The 19,346-nt window shown below is 43.8% G+C and overlaps 1 protein-coding gene and 1 non-coding gene across 2 annotated transcripts in view; both read left to right on the top strand.

The window, feature by feature from the left end:
* Positions 1-19,346, top strand: part of AASS (aminoadipate-semialdehyde synthase) — a 44,560-nt gene that overhangs the window by 114 nt on the left and 25,100 nt on the right. Inside the window, exons 2-11 of the mRNA XM_054988931.1 lie at positions 3,807-4,027; positions 7,112-7,288; positions 9,005-9,089; positions 9,612-9,679; positions 9,783-9,929; positions 12,463-12,541; positions 12,627-12,754; positions 13,455-13,603; positions 14,307-14,429; positions 14,593-14,704. Coding sequence (XP_054844906.1) covers positions 3,815-4,027; positions 7,112-7,288; positions 9,005-9,089; positions 9,612-9,679; positions 9,783-9,929; positions 12,463-12,541; positions 12,627-12,754; positions 13,455-13,603; positions 14,307-14,429; positions 14,593-14,704 — 1,281 coding nt within the window. The 5' untranslated portion in view covers positions 3,807-3,814. The remainder of the gene's footprint in view (positions 1-3,806; positions 4,028-7,111; positions 7,289-9,004; positions 9,090-9,611; positions 9,680-9,782; positions 9,930-12,462; positions 12,542-12,626; positions 12,755-13,454; positions 13,604-14,306; positions 14,430-14,592; positions 14,705-19,346) is intronic.
* On the top strand, positions 2,993-3,064 carry TRNAA-UGC (transfer RNA alanine (anticodon UGC)). Its single transcript has one exon. It is a non-coding gene; the product is annotated as a tRNA-Ala (tRNA).

Here is a 19,346-nt window from a genome sequence, read left to right as displayed (position 1 = left end):
CTGCGCGCAGGACGCGGCGGGGCGGCTCCGAGGCTGGGAAAGCGGCTCGCTGCGCGCAGGCCTCCGTGCGTCCTCGTCGGAGCTCGGCGGGCGGAGGCGAGCGGGAGGGCCGCCTTGGCGAGCCCAGGCAAGGCGCCGGGGGAGGATGCGCTCCGCTTCGGCCCGCGCCTGCCGCTGCTCGGCGCTCTTTGCGCAGCGCCTCGGAGCCCCGCCAGTGGCTCCGGCCCTCCCGCGGGCGCTTTTGGCCCCTTTCCCACCGGAGCCGCCCCGGAGGCGGTGCTTTGGGGCCTTCGGAAGGAGCCCGAGCCGCGGCTCTGCTGCCTCGCGGTGTGCCCCTCCCGCGGCCTCGTTTTGCCGTCTTTCCCGGGTTTTTGAGGCCTGGAGACCTTGTTTGTGAGTCACGGTCACGGTAGCGTGAGGGGAAATCCGGGCTCCTCTCGTCTTCGGACCGGAAAGGCCACGCTCCCCGCCTCTGGCGGAGACGGCTCGCTCTGTTACAGTTGCAAAGAGGTGCGGGTCCCGGCGTACTCCAAAGAGTTTCTCTCAGGCTCCTTTCAAAGCCTCAACCAAGAGGGTTAAACAACAACCGCCTGCCTCCCTGCCAGTCAGAATAGCTCACCAGGAATAACTAGTTCTCTAGGTTCACCTCCCAGACTCAGCCACTCTACTAAACAGTGCTCTTTCGGCTGTTTCCCCCTTTGGTACGTTTTCTGCTCCCAAAGGGTTAATGCAAGACTTGTCCTGGATTTTGGGCTGCCACCTTGATTTTCTGGCCAGCACCTTTTACAGTTGCATAACAGAGAGGAAGGTATCTAGTGGACTTTCCCCACCACTTGCGCTCCTGACAGGAAAAGCTTTATCCAATGCATTTCTGTGGCCCTTCAGTGCACAGGAGCCTTGCCAGTAAAAAGGGTGACAGCCCTCCCTGGATTTGTGTTAGTAATAATCAGAGCAATATCCGTAAATACCTTAAGTCCTGTATGTATGTGTTACAATTGTATCCCACCCTTAACCCAAGCAACTTAGTGGCCATGTGTGTTTCTCCCTTCCTCCATTGTATCTTCAAAACAACCTTGTGGGGTAGGTTAGACAGAGAGATAGTGACTAGCCCCTGTTTTTTTCATGACAGGTGGGGAGATCTAGGCTGAAAGCGTAAAAGCTATATCACACTGGCATCATTGCATTAAAAAAATAAATTCGTGGTTGTAATGGCAATCGCATTATTGGTGCTGTACTTATGTGGTCTTTTAAGAGCCCATTTAAAAGTGGGCCTGGCAGCCAGGAGAGGTGGGCGCTGCTGCTTCCAGTAGGAGAAATATGGCGCATGTGCCTGCATTTCAGCAGCATGTACCTCTCTTTCCAGTCTTGAAGAGGCAATCCAAGAGAGTGCATGCACATGCAAGTCCTGGAGCATTGCATTCCCCAGCTGGAACTATGTGCAGCAGAGCTCTTCTCCTGAGAAGGGAGAGGTGTGTCTGTGGAGCAGTTCTGAGGAGAGGGTGTGTGTGTGTGTGTGTACAGGAGGGACCAGGGAAATCTTCCATTCAGTGACTCATCTGTGAGCCACTGTAACTTGCCTCAAAGAAGCAGGAAAAAAGCACAGCTGAGGCCAGCCGACTGTGAACATCTGCATGGAATTATACTGTGCTAATAGTTGTAATAGCCAGGTTGTTAACACTGCAGATAACCTCTTTGGAAATCTTATTCTCTGTGTAAAACAACAAAGTAGGGCATTTTAAAGCAGAAAAAAAACCCCTCATTGTGGTTTAAGCATTTGGGAGCCCCAGTTCATCATTTCTGAGGCACGAAATGTTCTCAGTTAAACATGGGGCACAAACAAGGAGGGTGCTGGTGGGAGAGCTTGAGAGCCCAGCAGTATGAGACAGAGACAGGGTGAATAAAATGTTTTTTTTTAATTAAAAAATCAGATTTTTAAAAATTTAAATCGGAGTTTTTAATTTAAATAGGATTTTTTTTCATAAAATGTTTTTTGAGGAAAAATCTATCTAAAGATAGCTTTCTATTTAAGATAGATTATAGTCCAAAGGTTATCATCATGAAATAAGGATTAGTTTTTAATTATGTAGCATGAGGCTGTATATTCATGCAATGTTTAATTTTTTTGGTAAATGAATTCCATTAATCCATTCACAAGGGAGCCCCGTGGTGCAGAGTGGTAAGCTGCAGTTCTGCAGCCCAAGCTCTGCTCATGACCTGAGTTCGATCCTGGCGGAAGCCGGGTTCAGGTAGCCAGGTCAAGGTTGACTCAGCCTTCCATCCTTCCAAGGTCGGTAAAATGAGTACCCAGTTTCCTGGGGGTAAAGTGTAGATGACTGGGGAAGGCAATGGCAAACCACCCCGTAACAAAAGTCTGCCAAGAAAACATCGTGATGTGACATCCCCCCATGGGTCAGTAATGACTCAGTGCTTGCACCTTTACCTTTTAATCCATTCACAATGGTCATGCTCTTCCAGAGGTTTCTGTTAGATTATTGGGCAATTTTCTGTCTAGAAGATACTATCACAGATGCTTGGTTTTACAGTTCTCAAAACTGTGAATTTGTGTCTGCAGAGATCACATGTCTTTTCTTCACTGCAAAAAGGTTATAAAATAAACATACACAGTTGAGAAAAAGACCTTAATCCCATTGTTCCTTTGCAAATCTTTGTACACAGAACCAACCCCTTAGCACTTAAGAGGTAAGTTTCAAAAAATCCAATGAATAGAAGATGGTTAGGAGTAGAATAGATCTGCACAAGAAACTAAATGTGAGGAGTCATTATGTAGAAAAGAATAAGTCTTTATGTAGAAAACCATGATTTAAATCTAGTCTTACTGGTTTAAATCATGATTTAAATCAACTCGATTTAAATCAAATCTAACCTGGACACAGGCACGTCACATACTATGCAAAAGTCCAGTCCGAGTGGATATGGCCTAGGCACAACAGTAATGAACTGGTAAAGAAATATGAATGGCATACATAGGACAGGAGCTGTGGCTCAGTGGCAGAGCATCTGCTTTGCATGCAGAAAGTCCCAGGTTCAATCCCTGGCATCTCTAGTTAAATGCATCAGGCAGGAGGTGATGTGAAAGACCCCTGCTTGAGACCCTGGAGAGCTGCTTGCCGGTCTGAGTGGACAAGACTGACCTTGATGGACTAAGGGTCCGATGCCCTGGAAAGGTGTAACTTTGTGTATGTATTCAAACCTCTAAAGGGAATTAATTATATTTCTATCATGAGTTAGCATCTCCCAGTCTCTATTGAGTCCAGACTCAAATCTGCTGAATTCTTGACCAGCTGTATAATAAAACAGGAGTGCAGTGGAACCCTGAAGACTTACAAATACATTTAAGAGTTTCTGAGGGGAGAGCTGGAAGCATTGGGTGGTTTATATGTTTGCTGCTGGCTTAGGTCAGTTATTATCATTCTTGCAATAGTTATGCTCTTTGGAATTCCAGGATCTGTGATCAACGGCCACCCTTATGTTTGAGCCACAGGTGTAACTTTTTAACTCAATTACTTCTCTTTTTTTTCTTACCATTCTTAGTAAAGAATCCACCTTAATTTTTTTTTTTGGTTTAAGAATTTGGGAATATTTGCATATGTAATTGAAAACATGCTGTAAATGATGGCTTTTGTGATACTTATTACGGAAAATAATATGGTACAGAAACTAATATGGGATATAAAGTTTTTTACAGCAGATTTCTAAAGAGACCAGACCTTAGTTTGCACACATGCAACTGTTTCCAAGCACCTTTAGCTTGCATTGGTTTGTTACTTTGTCTTTGCTGCTGCCAGGTTTTATCATGCTCCAGGCATTCAGACATTCAGGTGGTAGACCTGGGAACCATCTTTTAAGGTGGAGGCATTATCATAAATCTGTGCTGGCCATCAGGAGGGAGGATGTTAATGCCTGGGAAAGAAGAGCACCTCTGGCCCCACGGCACGTCAAGGCATTAACCAGCCTGGGATACAAAGTTTTGGTGCAGCCATCGAACCGAAGGGCCATCCATGAGAAGGTAAGTTCTTGGATGTTATTGATGTTATTGATGATGGTCGTGATGGGAAATGCAATGTATAGCATGCATTAAATTTGCATAGGAAGGAAGATTGTAAACAAATGAGGAGAAGGTTTTGGGAAGAGTCTGAGAAGAAGAGGAAGGGGAACATGCTGTTCTGTGATGCAACACGTACTTTGCTTGCCAAAAATTCCAAGTTTAATCCTTGGCATCTCCAGTAGCAGGATGGAACGATCTCTATGTGGTATCTTGGAGAGCTCTGGTTTACTTAAAGTAATCAGTACTATTTTGGGTGGGCCCAAGATCTGTGTTCAGTATCACTTTGGCTGGAGAAGCGGTGCTTGTGCCAAGAGCTGCAGAGGTCTGATAGCAGCCTAAAATCTGAGCTCCTCTCCTCAAATCTACAAATAAATCAGACTGTCTGCTGAAATCAAATACCAAACAGATGTGAGGGGGAAAGCCTACAACACATAATTGAAAAACATACCCTCCAGATCGGTAGAAGAATATTCTCAAGAAGAAACCTGAAGAGACAAACACAGAGCTACAGGCAGCAATAGACACAAAATGGCCGCCGAACATAATGAAGCAGGCCTGATGGAGACAGAATCCACAAAACCAGAGATGATTACAGTAATAAGAGCCATGGAATCCAGAATTCTGGAAATGATGAGATCCCTGATTGAACCGCTGAGAGCTCAATTAGATCAGATGCAACTTTCCTCTCAGGAGACAAATCGGAAAGCAGAACACGCCCTCACTCTTGGGCAAACATTATAGGAAGAGGTTAAGGCCCTACATCATAACAAAGAGGAATTGAATTCAGCTGGAACTAGATGCTTGAAAATTAAAAGTAAAGGCAGAAGGATTTCCAGAACAAATGGAAGAACAAATGGCAAAAATAATAGATGAATGGCTCTGCACACAAACATACGCTGGGAAAAATGGAGATGTGATGGTGCTTAGAGCCTATAGGGTTGGCTCTTATATGAATCTACAAAGAACGGAATCGAGGGACATTAAAATTCAACTGAGAGACATTAATCTGAAGCAACAAATACCGGCAGAAGCCTGAAAATGGGGGCACTTATTATAGAGGACATGAAACAGAAATCTACCCAGATTTACCTCGAGAAGCAGTACAGCGCAGAAGAGATTTAAAGCCTATCACTTCACAACTCTGTGCAGCTAATTAACACTACAAATGGGTAGCAGCGGCCAAGATCCAAGTGCTACATAAAGGAGAGGTATTTGGGGCGGCAGGCATAGAGTCCGGACTACACATGTTACAACAGCTTGGTATTCCTACTCCATCAGAAATAGAACGCAAAGGAAACGAGAGGAAAATAGACAGAACTCTTTCACCAAAAAAAAAAAAAAAGGCAGCAAAATACTGATCAGAACAACCACTCCACAGACAGCTTAGCCAGGAAGAAAATCAAGTCTGGGGTAAACTTAACTGATAAGTCAGAAGTGGCAAAAATCAAAGTAAAGAAATGAAAATACTGTTGCAGAATGAGTCTTAACAGAACATCCACATGGGGAGGGGAGCGGGCTGTCGTCTGGTGCCTTCAGCTCTCACTTAGTAAAGAGATTAAATGGGGAATACAGGTCTACAGCCGAACCATTCTCTCTCTGAGAACTTATCTTAGGGAGAGTGGTTGAACCTTAAAATTTATAACATACATCTGATATAAATTTATTTGCTATTAGTGTTAATATAAAAATAGGGGTTAGTGTTATAAAAGTTGATTGTTAAATATTATGAAGTCAACCACATGGAGATTGGGGGGAGGGGGGAAGAGGGAGGTGTTTCTTTTTATAACTTAATTAAATTATTGTAAATCATTGATATAAACGTATAAATCAGAACTTAATCGATAGTGTAATAGTTGGTATGCAATAGCACATAACAGGATGGAAATTCAATACAGCAAGATATAATCATTGCTATATGATTGCATATGAATTGTAAATATATGTTATTTATGATTGTATAGAAGTATAATAATTTAGAAAACATATACTGAATGTAATAATTGTTTATAGATACCTATTCTTGTAAAAGTTATTTGTATTGTTGGTGATTTTGAAAACAATAAACAGAATTTGGGGGGGGGGAAAGATTGGATCAAGGAAAACGCCCCAGCCTTCCTACTTGTCTCCATTGTTTCCAATAGAGGGGGAAAACATCCATGCTTTCTTCAGGACAAAGAAGCCAAAAGCCAAACATGCAAGAGAAAGCAATCACAGGCCAAAAACATTCCAATGAAAACAGAAACAACAAGCTTAACAGAACCAACATGAAACTAGAGTCCCAGCAGAACCAAGGGCCAATGTGGCAAGCCCAACACAATCAATGTCAAACCAGCCAAACCAATTCAAGCAACGGATGCTGTTTCAAGCCTAAAAGAATCAATGTCAATCCAGAGAATCCAAGGAAAACCAGCCTGGCAAGCCAATGAAATACTGACACAGACACACTGTAAAATTGAGGGGAAACAGTCCTAGGAGCATAAAATGCTTGTCTATGTTCCTGAATATTTCCAAAATAGAAAAGAGTCCAGTAGCACCTTTAAGACTAACCAACTTTACTGTATCATAAGCTTTTGAGAATCACAGTTCTCTTGATCAGATGCATCTGACGAAATGAATCACAGCTCTTCATCATGCATCTGATGAAATGAATCACAGTTCTCTTCGTCATGCATCTGACAAAGAGAACTGTGATTCTCGAAAGCTTATGCTACAGAAAAGTTGGTTAGTCTTAAAGGTGCTACTGGACTCTTTTCTATTTTGCTACTACAGACTAACATGGCTAACTCTGGATCTATGCATATTTCCAGAATTTTTTGCGACCCATTTACTGGTAACTTGAAAAATCCTGAGTACCATTCAGGCACCTGAATATATCTGAAACAGATAAAGTATTGCTGGTATATTATTCTGGTAACTTTCTCCTTGTAATGAAGGAGGATACTTTCTCACAGTAAGGTGTGTCTGATACAGAGGTAAGGACTTCCTTACTGGCATTTGCTTCCATTACTCAAGGTGTTGGGTTTCTCTTCTGTGTTCCCTTCCTAGGACTATGTTAAAGCTGGCGGCATTATACAGGAAGACATTTCAGCGGCTTGTCTGATTGTAGGTGTGAAAAGACCTCCGGAGGATAAACTAATCCCCAAGAAGACATATGCCTTCTTCTCTCATACTATTAAAGCCCAGGAGGCAAACATGACCTTGTTGGATGAGATCCTAAGAAAGGTACTGTTGTGCTTAAGTAAGATTACTGGCTTACTACAGAATACCGTTTTGAAGTATAGGTTCAGCTGGATGTAAATGAGAATATTTATAAAATTTATGCCCTGAAGAATAATTACAAAGAATACTGCTAGTTTTCCTTGAAGCCTTTATGTCTTTTGAAGCACAGTGTCTTTTCTTTTTTAAAAAACATTCAATTTATATTACTGCCCTTCAGGACAACTTAACGCCCACTTAGAGCAGTTTACAAAGTGTGTTATTATTATCCTCACAACAATCACCATGTGAGGTGGGTGGGGCTGAGAGAGCTCCGAGAGAGCTCTCTCAGCCCCAGGGTCACCCAGCTGACTTCGTCTGGAAGAGTGGGGAATCAAACCTGGTTCTCCAGATAAAAGTCCTACCGCTCTTAACCACTGTACCAAACTGGCTCTCAGTGCAATCATAAGTGGAGTTACGCCTTTCTAAGCTCATTGATTTAAATATAATTCTGCTTAGGATGACACTATTAGTCATTTAAAAAGCAAGTAGCTAACAGATTGGATGTAATCTAGCCAGCTTTCAGTCCTATTGTATTTAATATATTTACAGAGTAATCTTAAACAGGTTTACTCTGAATCCTCCAATTTTTTTTTTGTTCTGCAGAAAAATGCTTCCTATGGAGTATTTTCCCAAAGCCACTTATATGGTCTCGTGTACATCAGTTGTCAGTAAGGCTGCAACAGTGTGAGATCAGTACAAAGTGCGATGTGATACCATGAGCATTTAAAATGCCTGTAGCAGCCAATGATGTGTCTGTTTTATTTCTTTGTCAAGTCTGTCCTTCAAATATAAAACTATAGCAAATTCAGTACTGAGTATGACCACTCTGGGAATGTCCTGATGACAGACTGCTATGGAGAAACCATTGCACCATCTCTTCACTGACCCTCCATTTCTTCCTCGGACTGGACAGATATTTCAGCATCCTGTAATGACTTCAGTGGGCCTATAAGGGTGCAGCTTTGCTTAGGGCGACACAGTCACAGTTGAAAGGTTTCTCAACATTCCTTTGTCAGCTTCTAAAATTTAAAGGATAAAAACTTCAGGCCTTGCCAAATATAACGCTACTTAGGTCTCTGGATCCTGGTGATGGAAAACATCTGCCCTTCCTTCTATTGTCTGCAGACTATAAGAAGCCGATCACTTGCATAATCTCCTCTATTTGATCACCTGAACATGTATTGTGGAATAGTCAAGATTTGTGTTGTATTGGTAGAAAATGTAATCGATGGACTAATTAGAGGAAGAACACCATGTTTTGGTTTTAGGGGCTAGAGATAAGTGGTGTGGTCTCACTTCTCAAACTATATTTTTACTAGCAATATGTTAAATATTTACAGAGTGTCGCAAAGAAACAGTGTTCATTTTGCTGGCAAAACAGACCATGTTGAATTTGTTAAAAAGTATACTTTGCCAGGATAGCCTCCTGTGCTATTCTCCATTGAAATAGAAGGAAGCAGTCGGATATCTTATCGTGGCATTTAAGTAAATCCCATTAAATTCAAAGGGAAATTACAGAGGAAACCCCCCGGTTATCTTGTTGCTATATAATAAGCCATTTAATTTCTAGAGCATGCACCATTTTATTTAGGTGTTGGTGTTTGTTGTAACATTATTATTTAAATACAAAAATCAATTGATTGTATGAGAAAACATACCTGTTTTGTATTGTACTTTTAGGACATTCGACTGATAGATTACGAGAAATTGGTGGATCACAGAGGAGTGCGAGTTGTAGCCTTTGGAAAGTGGGCTGGTGTTGCAGGTATCTAGAATAAATAATGCATATTTAGCATTTTTACAAGAAAAATGTTATACCTTCTCTCAGGTAATTAATAAGCCTGGGTTGGAAGCATACTTTTGCTTCCAACTGTCTTATGTAGCTTGGCTTAGGGAGCAGGCCTTACCAGGTCTACTCAAATGTAAGGCCCAGGCTGTTTTCAATGATTTCTTGCCATTCACTGAGTTCCCCCTCCAATTTTGCTACTGAGGGGGTAGGTAGACCCACAGCGTACACAATGAGGGCAAAGTGGGGGGAGGTCTGCAGAGGGAGGGGGAAATCAGTGGAAATCACTATCCTCTCTTAAGAAAATGTAAGTGTCCTTAAGTCTTGGGAATTGTGTGGCTGGTTATAGGCCGTTACTTCCAGGGCTTTTTGTCGTTTGGCTGCCTTGAGCTGGCGGTGGATATTCTTCCTTGCTGAAGCAACTGGACCAGGTGGCATTTTGGTCCCTTGCAGCATTGTGAGTTCTGTCCGTCCATCAGTTTTTGTCATCTTTTAAACTAGGTATGATCAATATTTTACATGGAATGGGATTGCGGTTTCTTGCTCTGGGACACCATACTCCTTTCATGGTAAGACTATGTACAGAATTGCTGGCATGAGCATTAGGGAGTTGGGGTTTTATTAAATGTCCAGAAAGACCTCTTGACATTGACATTCTGCCTCTGGTTTCAGCACATTGGAATGGCCCATAACTACAGAAACAGCGGCCAGGCTGTGCAAGCCGTTCGGGATTGTGGCTATGAAATTTCGCTGGGCTTGATGCCGAAATCGATTGGCCCCATAACATTTGTGTTTACAGGTACCGGTAACGTCTCTAAGGTAAGGTGATCTTTCAGTATGTAGCATTAAGCTGAAGAAATAAAATATGTGGTGTAAATCACATTGGATTAGCATGTACTTTCTAGAAAGACTAACAGTGCAGACATCAATGAGCTTAGACTGGAGTAACTCTTCTTAGGATTGCACTGTTAGAGCTCCTCTGTAGAAATTGACGGGTGGATCCAAAATACCACCAACAGACTTTGCTAGTGGAACACAACTTTTGTGCCTCCTTACTTCCACTGCAGTGTGCTGGACTCCTAGAAATGCTTTTGGGGGCCAGGGGCCAGGGACAACATGAGGAGCAAATTAAGGGGCTCCAGTAAGGGGGCAGAATTGGCACAAACTCTCCCTTACTTCTTCTACCGACAGAAGTACCTTACACCACCAAAAAATAAGGCTTGTGTTAAACCAGTAAGTTTGACAGGTGGTTTCCCATGTTCTCATCACAAAAGACAACCACCACTAGCCTCTGTCCATAGGTTGTAGCTGTCAATATTGTCACTGTGTGTCACCAGCCAGTAGGAAGAATCTGGACATCTTTCCGCTGAGACTAGGAAATAGCATCGTGTCCTGGCCCGTTGTCAAATGCCTGGTCAAAAGGCATAGGTGGTATGAGTACATGCAGTAATTTCTACATACTTCATTTTCTACCTATGTAAGAAAAGGCGCTGGTAACCTTGTATAAGAACCAAAATTCATAGCAAGTGATTAGTGCACAACTGACAAAAATTCAGTTTTGCTGAAAATTGACATGTTCATTAATAATCCATAAAATTTCTGCAGCTCACACATTGGTTGTTGCAAGTGGCACACGCAAAGGCTCACAATAAGTAATAAAAATACATAGGAGCACACCCTGCCTGATTGTTTCATTGCAGTGACATAAATCTGCACATGGTTCACTTTTGGATTAGCGGCGGCTCCTAATCTCTATCAGTTCCCTTTCTGTAAAGCATCTCTAAGAAGCCCTTTAATCCCATAAAATCTTTGTCTGCCTTTCCTTTCACATGCTGGCTATTCTAATATTCTGCCTACTCCGCCAATATGCCTTAAGTTGCAAATTTTGTTGTATTGAGTGGGTGGGAGGTTGGACTGAGCCACTTTTGGCTTTGGAACCATTGGTTGCAGCCCCTGTGTAAGAAGGTCATGAGACTCACCTCTTTTTAAAAAAAACTTCTATTATTTATGTGTCGTGCTGCACAGTGGGGGCATTGGAGCCTGAAGGGAACTTACCCTCTGAGCTGGCCTGCTTATCCAGTCTGGCTGCTGGGTGTGCCTTAGAAATGGGAAGGAGGGGGGTTCACAGCATCCTCTTCCCTCTGAGCATCTCGCCATGCTCTCTCTCGCCCATAGACGGCTCAGTTCTCTTCCTTCCTGGTCACCCTGGGGGGTTTTGACCCCTCCCCCAGGCTCCGTCCTACCTAGGTTTAATTCAACCTCCCCCAGATCAACTGATGGGGCCAAAGACTCATCCAAGGGCCTCCGTGTGTTTCCCCCCATCCTGATCCCCTCTCTGGCCCCCTCTGGGTGGCCTGGCTGGCCCCTTCCAGCCAGCATGGCTGGGCCGTTGTGCCTGTGCTCTCTCTGGTGGCCTTGCCCTGGCTGCCTACAATGGCATCACTACAAGGAGCATTCCACAGGCGGGTTCACGTTTGTCACCACTGGGAAGGGTTGCTCCCTGGCCTGCCAGCTGTCAGGAAGTGCCCTGGATGGTTGCAATGTGGCTGCAGCACCCGGGGCCTCATCCATCAGCTGTTTCTTTCACCACCAGCCCTAGCTGCGGCCTTGCCCTGACAGCGGTGCAGCTATGACCCCTGGAGTGCTGGCTGACGGTTGGCTCCACTGTTGCTGACTCTAGTGGTGGCCCCAGCTTGGCATCGTCGGCTCCCAGCCCCGGTGTCCCAATGGATGTGCGCTCTGGCAGGGGTCTAGATAAGTCCAGAGGGGCAGGTTCTGTGACCCTGGACATTATGTTTGTATTCTCCAGTGGATGCAAGGGATTGAAATTTAGCCCTGAGCCACAACCTTCCTCCAAATGAGTGCATTGCATGAATACATAGGAAGCTACCTTATAATGCATCAGACCATTGGCCTCTTGAGATCAGTATTGCCTCTGGCAGAGGGTTTTCCAGGGTCTCACACTGAGGGATTTCAGATCACCTCCTACTTGATCTTTTTAAATGAAGATGCTACGGCTCTGTGGTAGAGCATCTTCTTGGTGCACAGAAAGTCCAAGGTTCAGTACCCGGAATCTTGAGTTAAAAGGACCTGATAGTAGATGATGCGAGCTCTGCCTGGAGAGCTGCTGCCAGTCTGAGCAGACAGTACTGACTTTAATGGACCAAGGGTCTGATCCACTATAAGGCAGCTTCATGTGCTCGCGTGACCTTCTGTATGCAGGGCAGCTTTTCTGTTTCTGAGCCATTGCCTGTCCCCACAAGTTTCCAGACCAGATCGGCCACATTGTGCTTGTTAGTATTGTAGTATCTGAGGAAGCCAATGTAACTGAGGGTCAGTAATTTTTTTGCAGGGTGCTCAAGAAATGTTCAATGCACTCCCTTGTGAGTTTGTAGAGCCCCACGAGCTGAAGGAAGTCTCCAGAACTGGAGGTAATCCTTGAGCAATTCTGTAACACACATCACGCAGAAGATTTGCAGAGTCCGGTATTAATTTCTCATTCAATCTCTCGTTCAGACCTCCGAAAAGTGTATGGGACAGTGCTCAGTCGACACCATCACCTCGTGAGGAAGACCGATGGGGTGTATGACCCTGTGGAATATGACAAGCATCCAGAGCTCTACACATCTCGTTTTAACACTGATGTGAGCATAACATTTAAATCTCTCTTGTTTATGGGTTAGCTGTACTCTGAGGTCCGGCTTTTCAGTAACCCAAGCGGGTTGTCTGAAATGCCCAATTCAGGCCTCTTTGGGGTCAGTCTAGTCTGTGAACCATTGTTAATTCTTTGGGTTAGCTGATGATTATCAGGATGTGTTTCATGTCCATCACAGGGTTTTTGAGCACTCGTGTGGGTGTAGAACATTAAACACATCCTGATAATCATCAGCTAAACCAAAGAATTAACAATGGTTCACAGACTAGACTGACCCCAAAGATAAGATCCTTAAAGATAAAGATGTCTCTCTGGGAACCAAGATCAAGATAATCCAAACTATGGTATTCCCCATTACTATGTATGAATGTGGAAGCTGGACAGCGAAGAAAGCTGACAGGAAGAAAATTGATTCCTTTGAAATGTGGTGCTGGAGGAGTTTTGCGGATACCGTGGATGGCCCAAAAGACAAATAAGTGGGTTCTAGATCAAATCAAGCTTGAATTCTCCCTAGAAGCTAAAATGACAAGTGATATTGTAATGCACACACACACACACATGAATCTGAGGCCCAGTGTCAGAAATATGCCCTGTCTCATTCCCTTTGCTTCTTCAGTCATAGACGGAGGACTCTGGATCTAGTAATTTGTTACTACAAACATCAGGAAATGTCTGGCTTTATTTTACAGATTGCACCCTATGCAACTTGTGTGGTCAATGGGATCTATTGGGAGCAGCATACCCCACGTTTGTTAAGCAGGCAAGACGCACAGAGACTTCTGACGCCTCTCAGACCTTCTGCATTAGCTACTGAAGGGTGCCCGGAATTGCCACACAAGTAAGAAACATTTCTTGGTGGGGTGTGTGTGAGAGAGAGAGCTGCACCTTCATAAGGTTAAAATGCAGCAAAGTCATCTTGTGCCCTGACCTGGATGGGCCAGGCTAGCCTGATCTCATCAGCTTTCGAAAGCTAAGCAACACCAGCCGTGGTTAGTACTTGGATGGGAGACCACCAAGCTTTACTTTAATGATACTGCTCATACAGCCTATTTGGCTCTGAGCAGTGGCACACTAGAATCAGACTTAAAGTAGGAAAAATCGTTTAATGAGACCACCAAGCGAGTCCAGAGTCATTACGCAGAGGCAGTCAACTGCCTTGAAAACCCATAGCTCTGTTATGACTTGACGGCACTTTACATACACACATAAGTGACATTGTAACGCAAGAGCCCGGCTTCCCCACATCCCCTCTGGCCTTGTTATTCACTCTAGGGGTAAAATATGTGCATCATTTGCTGATTTGTGGAACAAATGAATATGCAGGTGTGAAGTTTTACTAGATCTAAATCATTTTGGAATAAGTTTGAAATAGTTTTCAGAGGGTGCCTTTGTTGATTCTTGGGAATATTTTTCTTGGGACTTCTGAACTACCTTTTAAACCAACGATAACACATAGGGGAGTGTTTAGAGGTTTGTGTATATAACCACTGAAAATCTTTTCTTGGTAATAGATAGGTATTTTTCAAAATCAACTTTTCTAGGCTTGTTGCAATTTGTGACATTTCAGCAGACACTGGAGGATCGATAGAATTCATGACGGAATGTACCACGATCGACAGCCCCTTCTGCATGTATGACGCTGACCAGCATATTATTCATGATAGGTGAGTGGGACTTTTTAATTGCTGCTGGTTTGATTTCATGTTATGAGCAGAGTCTACAAAGCAATTCTTTTGCCCTTTTTTAAAAAAATGCAATTAGGATGATTAAAGTCATGGTCTTTCTAAATACTTGCGCAATGTGAAGTTCCATTGTCCTCTCTTTCAGTGTGGAAGGGCTTGGAATTTTGATGTGTTCCATTGATAACTTACCAGCTCAGCTTCCCATAGAATCAACAGAATGTTTTGGAGACATGCTTTTCCCTTATATCGAAGAAATGGTAAGTGTATTTGTGTATGAGTTTGGGCACTTACGGATCTCCGTGTGGTGTTTCTGGTTTGCTCTATAGGAAAGAAATCTGCTGTAAAACACAACGGGATGTAAGAAAATGTCTCTTTCTCTATTGATGTTATAATGTCAACAGGGCAATATACATTATATGATGTGATTTCTGCTAATGATTGCATGAATCCAATTTTTTTTGCTGGAACTCTGCATTTCTTAGCCACCTGATGAAGAGGACAGTGGAAGCTTGCACAAACTTGTCTTACTGGAGTGGTTCCAATAAAATGTAGTTTTCTCTTCTGCCCAATGACTGGTGACTCCTCAAAATCCTTGGTGGTGTCGAGGGCCATCTGTTACCGAAGGGTATCATTTGTTTAATCCTTTTCTAACCTTGCTTTCTCTGGGGTTGACATTCAACTGTATTTGGGTATCTGCTTAGGCTTCTTAGTGCATCCTCAGTTTTAGTGGCATCTGCCAGAGTTGTGACAATTTAATCTAGTGCTTAGTTGAAACAGTGTGGGGTGGGAGCGGGGAGGTTTTGTGAACATTTTCACACTTCCTGGACTGCAAAACATACTCCTCCCTTTTGGCAGGGTTTTTTTTTTTTGGCACTCTTCCTCTTCCACGTTGCAGGTGCTTTTGGTTGATTAGGTGGGGCAGAATAGATGACAGTGCACTCCGCACCACATTCTGCCTCAACTAATCACGTGGAAGTCTGGACTGCTAGAGCTGGACTGCAGCAAAATATAAATGAAAATGCCTTATACTGAGTCTATCAAGGTCAGTATTGTTGAGAGTCTGTGTGTAGCAGCTAGAGTGTCAGTCTAGGATCGGAGATCCCCAGGTTTGAATCCCCGCTCTGCCTTGGAAGTTGGCTGGGTGCTCTTGCATCAGTCGCTACCCTCTCAACCTACGCTTGCATCAGTCGCTACCCTCTCAACCAGGTATTTGTGAGAATGTAATGGAGGAAAGGAGACTGATGTACGCTGCTCTGAGTCCCCGTTGGAAAGAAAGGCAGGGTATATGTGTAGTAAAATACTCTGACTGGCAGTGGTTCTCTAGCGTTTTGAGCAAAGTCTTTCACGTTGCCTACTAGCTGATTCTTAGCGTAAGATGGCACCTTAAAGACCAGCAAGATATCAGGGGTATAAGCTTTCAAGAGTCAAAGCTCCCTTTGTCTGATAGAGCTTTAACTCTTGAAAACTTATATCCTGGAAATCTTGTTCAACTTTAAGGTACTACTGGACTATAATGTTGCTCTTCTACTGCAGACCAACAGAGCTACCCGCCTGAAATGACCTGATTTTTTAACTGGAGATACCAGGGGTTGAACTGGGGACTTTGTGTATGAACCACGGTGCCCCCCCACCCTCGCAAGTCTTGCGATGCCACACTGGCAGATAATAGGGACTTGCTTGTGCAGTGTGGCAAGGCAAGCCTCAGCCCAGTGACTTGGGCACTGGGGATTGCTGGAACCATGCATGGAAGAAGCCCTTTTTAACAAATGTCGTTTTCCATCCCTTCTCCTCCTAAACAACTTTGCCTGCTAAAATCAAAATCTCACCAGTTAACAGAATTAGATAATGTAATAGCTCCACCTCCTGGCAGGTTACAGAAACAACTTTGATGTGAGCTTTAAAGCAGTAGCCTCTGGCCTTTCCAAATGTGGGACCCACTGAACTGCTAACGGTGATATGAGATCATGTGACATCAGTCTCGGAGAACGTACCAGTAAGAGGACTATCCAAAACACCAAGAACGTATTCCATGTCCTTCATTAGGACAGGGTGCAAGTTTTCAAGTCCCCTAGAACACTTCAGTTTATTTATTTATTTATTTATTTATTCATAGCCCTGCTTTCTCCTTGAGACTTAAATTGGATCAGTGTAGATTTCACATAGTAAAAAAGAGGAAAAAAGTAGATATTAAGAAAATGTTAAGTCATGGTGTTAAGATGATCTCCTCGTGCCAGTGTACAATGTATTTGGTAACAGGCAAATAAAAATATGATTTCAGGTTGATGCAGGCCAGGCAGGGGCCATAAAAGCAAGAGATAATAAAACAATTAAGCTTCATAGTAACAATCCCCCCACCTCGAGTTTGTTATCTCTATATGAGAATCAGCCAGTTATGACTTTGCTGGCGACAAGGCTAGGATTGTGAGCAACAAGTCAAGAGACTCAAGAGTGGAGCTACATGAGACGCAAGCAGGGCTTTTTTTCAGTGGGAATACAGTGGAACAGAGTTCTGGCACCTCTTAAAAATGGTCACATGGCTGGTGGCCCTGCCCCCTGATCTCCAGACAGAGATCTCTGGCCATGTGACCATTTTCGCCAATGGCGATTTAAACTTTTAAAAACTCCCCCCTTGTTCCAGCTGACCCAAAGTGACGTCATTGTGTGGTCTTAAGTTCCACCACTGAGTTCCATCACCTCTTTTCCCAGAAAAAAGCCCTGGATGCAAGTGTTGGATCCTGCCAGGTTCCCTAGAAAATGTAGTCTTTAAAAAAACAACAACCAGCTGCTCGATGTGATTCTCAGCTGGGGAGAATTGCAACTGGAGGGATTCTCTCTCTCTCTCTCTCTCTCAAAAAAAAAAAACCTTTGGGAGCTTGGGAGAGGGGGAGAATGATGTAACAAGAGGCAGGAAAAAAACTGATTTTCTTTGTGCATGAGAGAGAATCCCAGTCCCTCTCATTGTTCTTCTCCCCATAGGGAATCGCATCATGGATTTTCTCCCTCTCAGCTTTTTTCCTGCTTGCTGTTACATCCATGCCCCCCCCCCCCGCCTCCAAGCTCCTGGAAGAAAACTGAGCAGAGTGGATTTTTGAAAGATAGAATCTCTCCCGTCGAGTGGCTGTTCTTTGTAAGAAAATCCAGTAAGCTTGGTTTTCCCTTCCAGGGAAGTTTGCAGGACCCAACACGTGAAGAACACGTGTCTGGCATCTCGTGTAGTTTGGCTGTCAGGGACAGGAAACACAAGGCAAAGGGGCAGGGTACTATAGAGAGGAGCATGTCAAGGGTCAGAGCCCAGAGCCATGGAGGAACCCCCCCCCCTCCACTGAGAGTCTCTCTACACAAGACATCTTACATGGGATGCTCAAGTGAGTTTCTGTGCGGTCTTACATTCAAGTGTACTCTGTTTCCCTAGCAATGCACGTGTATCCACCATGGGAGAACAAGGGTACGATCTTTCACTTGAGCATCCCCGTGTAAGATGTCTTGTGCAGAGAGACTCTGAGTGACCTTGCTGTGCAGTGCTGCTGCTCCTTTGGTGTGCATGCAAAGAGAGGCAGGAAGCAAGGTACCTTTGTTCTCTGTGCACGAACACCAGGAGCAAATCCTTCCAAGAGGCTGCTCTGGGAGTGCTCCCACAACCCCCCTGCTTTATTGGAATTGACTACTGTTATATGTCTGATGCATGGCTGCCAGCTTCTTGACAGTCTAATGTGCTTCCACAGCAGGTGGATCTGCAGATCTTAGCAGTTACTGAGAAAGCTCCTCCACCTGTTAAATTTGTATCTCTCAGGTTGCCCAGGCTGATTCTTTGGACGGTATTTTTTGTTTGCAATCCTGTTTTGAAAACCTGGATACTGGCTGATTGTGTGAGCTTCTCTGGAGGAGAAATAAATGGTTGTTTGAGGGTGTTAATGGCTGTTAAACAAGTGTTGTAGTGTGAAAGGGAAGCTAGGAGTGCCGAAGCAAGTTTATTTAATTGGAGAGAATATTCATCTAGGCGTCTTACCGGGCTATGTGGGTCTTGCATAGAACACACCTAAAACAGCTTTCATCTCCCTTTCTCCTCAGAAATCCTTTTCTTTCCTCAGTCGTCTTCTATGGGGACAAATGCACTTTCCCTCACAAACTTCACCAATAGGGTTGCCAGATGAAGTCTGGAATAATACCAGACCCCAGGGAGGAGGGGGCGGGGGCGGTAGTCACCCTTTTTAAACACGTGCACATGGCATGTCTCTCTGCAGAAACTGTGGTATTTGGGTTGCCACATACTGGCCTTTCCTTAGTTTAAGGTAGCCCACCCAGCAGCAAGCAAAGCTGGAGCTTTTTCAGCCATAGCTCCAACTATAGTGTTGGAGCCATGGCTTTGGGAACCACCGGCTGCTAAAGCAACTGCCAACAGAATTTGCTTTGGTTTCTCCCCTTATTCTGAATTACTCGCCACCCTTTCTGATCTCTGACCTTAGGCTGTATTGCGTGATGAGCTCATTGTCCTTCTGAAAGCTATTTGCAGTGCAATCCTAAACAGAGTTATACCCTTCTGAGCCCATTGACTTCAGTTGACTTATTTATTTGTGTATGAATGTATTTAAATCATTTTTATTTTGATTTGTTTATTTAAATGAATTTTATATGCATAACCCAGGCTAGCCCCATCTTATCATATCTCAGAAGCTAAGCATGGTCAACCCTGGTTAGTATTTGGATGGGAGACCACAAATGAAAAAAAAGAGGCAAGCAATGGTAAACCACCTGTTAGTCTCTGACCTTGAAAACATGATGGGGTCACAATAAGACAGCTGCTTGACAATGCTTTACATATACTTTATACACAAATGCACACCTATACAAGAAACACATTTTTTAAAAAAATCAGCGGTTAAGTCCAGAGTCTGATAACAA

This window comes from Eublepharis macularius, chromosome 9 (genome assembly GCF_028583425.1).
Source record: "Eublepharis macularius isolate TG4126 chromosome 9, MPM_Emac_v1.0, whole genome shotgun sequence".
Taxonomy (NCBI): domain Eukaryota; kingdom Metazoa; phylum Chordata; class Lepidosauria; order Squamata; family Eublepharidae; genus Eublepharis; species Eublepharis macularius.
Note: the sequence above shows the minus strand (reverse complement) of the source record. Positions and strands in the feature narration are given on the sequence as shown.